General features: G+C 39.1%; 1 protein-coding gene across 1 annotated transcript in view; it reads left to right on the top strand.

The window, feature by feature from the left end:
- The window catches only part of LOC115213308 (SPARC-related modular calcium-binding protein 2), a 37727-nt gene that overhangs the window by 28464 nt on the left and 1763 nt on the right, over nt 1-7500 (top strand). The window contains exons 3-4 of the mRNA XM_029782241.2: nt 544-637; nt 5017-5107. Of these exons, the coding sequence (XP_029638101.2) occupies nt 544-637; nt 5017-5107 (185 nt within the window). The remainder of the gene's footprint in view (nt 1-543; nt 638-5016; nt 5108-7500) is intronic.

Raw genomic sequence — 7500 nt, 5'->3', positions numbered from 1 at the left:
TCGTGCCGCGAAGGGAGGTCGTACCGTGGCGACATTTTAGGACAGCTGCTAATCTCATGCGTGATGTCTTGTCTCTGACTGTATGTATGTATGTATGGAAGTATGTATGTATGTATGTATGTGAAGGTGCGTGGCTTTGTAATTAGGCTATTCGGCTCTCAATCGTTAGGTCGTGAGTGCAATACTCGGCGCCGCGTTGTGTCCTTAAGCAAGACACTTTATTTCAGTGCTCCATTCTACTCAGCTGGCATGAATGAGTTGTACCTGTAATTCAAAGGGGCCAGCCTTGCCACATTGTGTCACACACGGGCATCCTGTCGAACGATCCCGGAGACATCCACCTGCCAACTGCAAGCCCTCAATATAGTCTTGACCCCCTTGGGGTGCGACGGTCTTTTTTGAAACTACGTTGAATGTACGCGTATCTGTGGAGTGCTCAACAAATGCACGTTCATTTCACGAGCAGACTGTTTTTTTTTATGTATGTATGTTTGCTCGACTTCTTCGACCTTCACTTACTATAATACTTTTCTCTGAATGTAGGCTGTCCGCGATCGCAGAAAAGAAGATTCTTGGTTGATTTGATGGGTGAAATGCGATCTGAAATGAAAGCGGAGTCGAACAATACCGACCATGGGTGAGTATTATTAGCAGAGATCCATGCATTTATCTATGGATATTTGACACAATATAGGTACGCTTGTGTGCATATATATACATACATATAAATGTGTGTGTGTGTATACATATAGTGAGAATTTATATATATATATATATATATATAGTGAGAATTTACAAAAAATACAAAAGCCGAAGACGGGTGTGTAAACAACAAACAGATGTATTAGTTTAACGCTCGGGAAGTGAGAAAGTCTTTTACGTTTCGAGCCAACGCTCTTCGACAGAAAGGAATACAGAAATAAACAAGGAGAGAAAATAAAAACGATTTAGTGGCTAGCGATCTATCATGGCGACTGCCGGACAGAGGGGTCACACAGGAGAACTAGGAAGAAGGGGAGATAAACAAAGGGAAAGGGGAAGAAAGGGAGAAGAGAAGACAAAAGAGCGGGAGAGAGAGGCAAGGTAACAATTGCGGATTGAGAGAAACGACAATAGGAAAAAGCAGAAAGTACAAAAAAGTTTAGAAAAGTTCAAAAAGTTCAAACGTCGTGGTGTATTGTAATGATTTCTCATCAAAGGAAGAGACCAGTGTAATCCATGGGTAGGAGAGTAGAAAGTCCAGGCAGAGAATCCAGTTAGAATAGTCCAAGTAAAGTTCGAAGCGTTATGAGGTAGAGAGAGAGAGAGAGAGAGAGAGAGAGAGAGAGAGGAGAGAGAAAATATCGGTAATTCAAATTTCATATACTTATACTAAATACTTAACAAGCAGTAAATATAACCGTTTTCTCTTTTGAACGGACTTTGTGTAGAGCAGCTTCCGGTTTTGCATTCTGGGACAAAAATGTGATGAATACAACTACTTGCGTTAGTTATTTACCCCTGTAGGTTGGAAAGAATAAAAGAAAGTAAAAATATATGAAAGCAAAAAAATAATAACTAACAAAAAAAATAAAATATAAAAAAATAGAAAAATATATATATAAAAAAACTGTGATGAATAAAGAGTTGAAAAGATTACAATGAAATCGGAGAAGTCAATCAATAAATAAATGTAAAAGTTAATGATTTCACGGAGGGCTTCCGTCGACCAATGTTGACCAAGCATCTCCTCCTCATGTCCGTGCAGGCCTGAGTAAGATCTTAATCTATGCAGATCTCCCCACAACATGCCACCAATGATTTATCTGAAAGGAAGGCTGCTGGTTTATGTCGATATAGCTTGGTTTCAGTGTCATAGCAGAAGACAATTTGTCCGATCCTATAACAGTTCTCTAAAATCCACTGCCCTGGATTAGTACATTTTTTTCACCGTGGAATGGATGAAAGGTAAAGTCGACCTTCGTAGGATTTGAACTCAGAACACAGAGTGTCAAAACAAATACCGGATTCTATTCATCACGGTGTATTCTATCTAACCAGAAAGTAATGTCTTTATTGTTAAGTATAACCGTAGAGGTCGTGAAGTTATAAAATGCAGAGATGAAGCGTTAAGTTAGAAACGGTCTATTTAATCCGGTAACTTTATAAACTTTAATATTTTAGAAGGTACTTTTCAAAGTGGTGACATTTGATAAATATCTCAGTCTTGTATTCGAGTAATATATGGAATTGTTTATGTTTTTCGCAGAAATATCCCGGTTTACTTGTATTTATATGAGTTATGCCCTTTACATCATCTTTAGCCCAACATAGAAAACTGGAAGTTTCTTCATACACAATATCTGAACGAAAATAAACACCAACGAGAAAACCTTTGTTTTTATTATCTGATGATTGTTTGGGTTTTAGCAGAAACATGAATTTACTGTTTAACATTTTATCTATAACGAGCTATATGATATTACATACATACATAAATATGTACACATATACATACGTGTCTTTGTGAGAGTAATTATATAATATATAGATATACAATACATACATACACATATATTTTTATATATATATACATGCACATGTATATGTGTGTATGTATGTATGTTTATGTGTGCGAATGTGTTTGTGTGTCTAGGTATGTGTGTGTAAATTTATTTACCTCCAGTTGGGAAGTATTATTTCTAAGAGTTTCAAGTGGGTAATCACAGCTAAGTTGAACCAATGAGGCAATAAATCACTCATGATGTTGTTGTTGCTACTGTTGGTGGTGGTGGTGGGTTTCTAGCGATATAAATAGTGTGGTAGCATTGCTGGAAGTGGCAGCGGGGTATGTTGTAGTGACTGCGATGGTGGTGGTGGTGGTGGTGGTGGTGGTGGTAGTGGCGGTGGGGATAGCAGTAGGCGATATGTGGCTATTGAGTGCATTGTAGTTAAATGTGGTGATAGTGTAGTGGAGGTTCAGTGGTGTGTCTGAGTTAGGGGTAATTGTAGCACTGAATTGGGTGTGGATAATCTTGGAGAATTATTATGAAAAGTATGAGTTCTTTAGAGAAAATATTTCCTAAATCATTGTATCCTGTTTCTGTTGACATCTGGTGTACACACACTTACACACACACGCGCGCGCACGCACACACACACTTACACACACACACATTCATACACGCATAAGCATGTATCTTCATTTTTTACTTTGTACTTGTTTCAGTCATTGGACTGCAGCCATGCTGGATAACTGTGTTGAATGGTTTAGTCGAACAAATCGACTCCAGCACCTTTTCTTTTTCTTGTTAAGCTTGTTACTTATTCTATCGGTTTACTTTACCGAACCACTAAGTTGCAGGGACGTAAACAAACCTACACCTGTTTTCAAGCGATGGTGGGGACAAACCCAAACACACACCACACACACACACACACACACACACACACATTGGTGACATCGAAAGTTTGCAAATTGTTATGAAATCAACAACATACAGTTCTCGCTCATAAAAATAAAGTTTCTAAATGGAGAGAAAGATTTCAAGGATTGCTTTGGTACAAAGGTAGAACGTCTGTCATGTCTACAGGAAATGTGGGTTCGAGTTTCATGAGCAGCTTTCGACTTTTTCCGTCGAGATCCAGTCTCAAAGAAAATATGTATATTTATACATACATACATACATACATACATACATACATACATACATACATACATACATACATACATATATATGTATGTATGTATATATGTAGTATGTATATATATATATATATATGTATGTGTATATATATGTATGTATATATATATATATGTATATATATATATGATATATATGTATGTATATTATATGTATATATATATATGTTGTATATATATATTATGTATATATATGTATGTATATATATATATGTATATATATATGTATGTATTATATATATATATGAATGTATATATATGTTAATATTATATATATATATATATATATATATACATACACATAAGTGTATATGTGTTAATTTTATACACAATGCATATATTGTTTATATATATATATATAATATATATATATATAGAGATAGAGAGAGAGAGAGAGAGAAGGTCTATATGCTAGAGAAAGCACGTGATCCAGTGGTTAGGATGCTGACTCACGATCGCTAAAAACGGATTCGATTCCCGGAACAGGCAGTGCGCTGTGTTTTCTCACTTCACTTTGCTCTGCGACCACTTCGACATTTGAACCTGCAGCACACCGGGGTACCTCTCCATGCATTGTCGATTTGATGGCGGCAGTGTGTTAATGTACAGCACAAACATTTGATCGCTATAAACACCGCATCTGTGGAGGCCGTTCGGCAGGAAATCGCGGAGCGCATCCATCGCCTTGCGATAGGACTCTCTACATTGTATATATATATATGTGTGTGTGTGTGTGTGTGTGTGTGTGTGTGTGTGTGTGTATGTATATATATATATATATATATATATAAAGTTAATCCAAACAAGAAAGCACAAAAAAAAACACAACAACGCGAGGACGTGGAACAAATATAGTAAGAGAGAGTGGGGGAGCTAGCTATGTTATATTCCGTTAAGAACGTAGTAGAGTACAGTATAAAACCCATCCACCTTCAGATATCACCCGCTGCTATCACCGGTATTATTATACCTTCCGCCAGATTTGCGTTTGAGCTTCTGTAGTGTGTGAATAGATAATTGAATTAGTTGGAGTCAACAAGAAGGAGTACGGTTGGACATTTATTTGCAATCACTACAATTGTTTCCACGCGATGTAGTTCTCTAGGCTTGCAGGCATTTGGTCATGTAACCGTTTCTCTGTATTAAGGGATTTAGTTATGCTTCCTCGGGCGATATGTGAATATTGTCTCGGTAAACTCAAATTCTCGGCTTCAATCGCATCCTATCTGTCTGTGGGGCCTGCGAGTTAGTAGTAGCCACTGAGTGGCTACTATGTGTATGTGTGTGTGTGTTATAATCTCTATGTCATCAAGCTTATCTTGTTCAACTTGCAGTCACACGGCGCCGGAAATAACACTGACCACTGTAAAGCCTGACAATGTGGTCAAATGGAAAATGAATCAGCTGGACAGGAACCAAAATGGAGTAAGTCACTCGTTCTTTCTTTCTCTCTCACTCTTACTCTCCCCCGCACACTCTGTATAGTTTATGCAAATGAGGACTGGCGGCGTCGTTGACATTATTTGTGGAGAGAGGAAACACTCACCACTCTCATGGCTTATTAACACTGAAGAAGCAGCGCCTCAGGATTACCGGAAAGCTCGGCCGAATGCTTGCAACAGTGTACTGAACGAAAGGCCTTGGCTATTACGTGATGCTTCGATTAATTCTCTCGTTCAAGAACAGAAATGGTCACTGATAACCTTTACAGTTAATGTCAACGCCGTTTCGTTCTCAAAGATGGTATCATGGTAGATGACATTCGTACAAAGTGCCGTGAAGTGAGATCGAGCTCTGGAATATATTGCTACGATCCGAAATCTTTAATTATTCTGTCGTGGAGACGCAATGGCCCAGTGGTTAGGTCAGCGGACTCGCGGTCATAGGATCGCGGTTTCGATTCCCAGACCGGGCGTTGTGAGTGTTTATTGAGCGAAAACACCTAAAGCTCCACGAGGCTCCGGCAGGGGATGGTGGTGATCCCTGCTGTACTCTTTCACCACAACTTTCTCTCAATCTTTCTTCCTGTTTCTGTTGTGTCTGTATTTCAAAGGGCCAGCCTTGTCACACTCTGTGTCATGCTGAATATCCCCGAGAACTACGTTAAGGGCACACGTGTCTGTGGAGTGCTCAGCCACTTGCACGTTAAGTTCACAAGCAGGCTGTTCCATTGATCGGATGAAATGGAACCCTCGTCGTCGTAAGCGACGGAGTGCCAAAAAGAGAAAAGAAAAAAAATTATTCTGTCTTTCCTTACACACACACACACACACACACACTCTCTCTCTCTCTTCCCCCTCTTTCTCTCTCTCTCTCTTCTCATCTCTCACTTTCTTTCGCTTCGTTATTACTGTTTTTTACTTTGTTCTCGATATTTCACAATATACTTTCTCTTGACAAGTTTCGAACTTCTATGTAATCCCCGTATCCATCAAGGTTTATCTTTTAAATAAACCATGCAGGGAGAAATCAGCTCCTAAGAATTTTTCAGGCTCACCTAGACAGGCGCAGTTCATGGGGTTGATATTAAGGCTTACTGTCTGTGAGTCAAGGTCTTCCAGAAAGGTGAGATTAATACAGTTGATGCCATGACTGAACGCCTGGCTCTACTAACGGACCCAGGGAGTACTTGAGAGTGATAAACAAGATGTAACTTAGGTCTGTCACTCACTAAGTGCTTCTACATGTAGCCTTGTTTTTTACTGATTCGTTCATCACTGACCCAAGATAACACGGTACGATCTATTTTGAATCTTGTTACGCTTAACACAGATTCACCAGTTTTAATAGGGGTTGGTGATCGGTCAAAACATTCTATTTGTACCGCAAAACATGCCCCAAGCACCATCTACAATACTCAACTATCCAGAATGCCCTTACTATCGCTTATGTTTACATGACTGTGCAAGTCTGTGCTTTTTTTAATACGGATTTACGTATTTGAATCCATCAGAATGGGATCAGTGAACAGACAAAATACAAAGGTGTCTGACCCTAACAAACGACGTTAAAGAGTGTATTTTCTACTGTAAAAAGTAGAAATAATCAAGAAAATACTTGATGGTAGAAACTTCGCTGCTGTGAGCCGCGAATTTAGTGTCAATGAATCTACTCTTCGTTCCATTTGCAAAGTGCATTGAAATTACTTATTTATCACGGGGTTTTTATAGAACCAACCTTCTCCTCCTGTGATAAACAAGGATAGACGTACAACTTGTATGAATATAAAATCTTTACTGATCTTTAATTTTTACTTGTGGCAGTCATTGGAGGTATTTTGTTGAACTAATCGACTTCAGTACATATTTTTAAAAGTCTGGGGGGGGGGCTTAGTAGTTAGGGTGTAAACATCATGATCGTAAGACTAGTTTCGATTCCTGGACCGGGCAACGCGTTGTGGCCTTGAGCAAAACACTTCATTTCACGTTGCTCCAGTTCACTCAGCTGGCAAAAATGAATAACGCTGCGATGAACTGGCGTCCCGTCCAGCTGGGGAACACATACGCCATTGAAACCGGGAAACTGGGCCCATGAGCCTGGCTAGGCTTTAAAAGGGCGCATTAAAAACATTTTTTACTTATTCTATCGACCACTTTTGCCGAACTGTTAAGTTGTCTAGTGACTTGCTGGGGACAAACACAAAAACTATTTCATGTGATACACACACGCACATATATATATATGCAGTTTTACCAAATTCACCCACAAGGCATTAGTCGGCCCCACGCTATAATACAAGGTGCCGTACAACGGGACTGTACCTGAAACCACTTGGTTGTAAAGCGAGCTTCTGGACTACACAACCATGTCTACGCCTA

Source organism: Octopus sinensis, linkage group LG6 (assembly GCF_006345805.1).
Source record: "Octopus sinensis linkage group LG6, ASM634580v1, whole genome shotgun sequence".
In the NCBI taxonomy this organism is placed as follows: Eukaryota; Metazoa; Mollusca; class Cephalopoda; order Octopoda; family Octopodidae; genus Octopus; species Octopus sinensis.
This window is presented reverse-complemented; position numbering and strand designations above follow the sequence as displayed.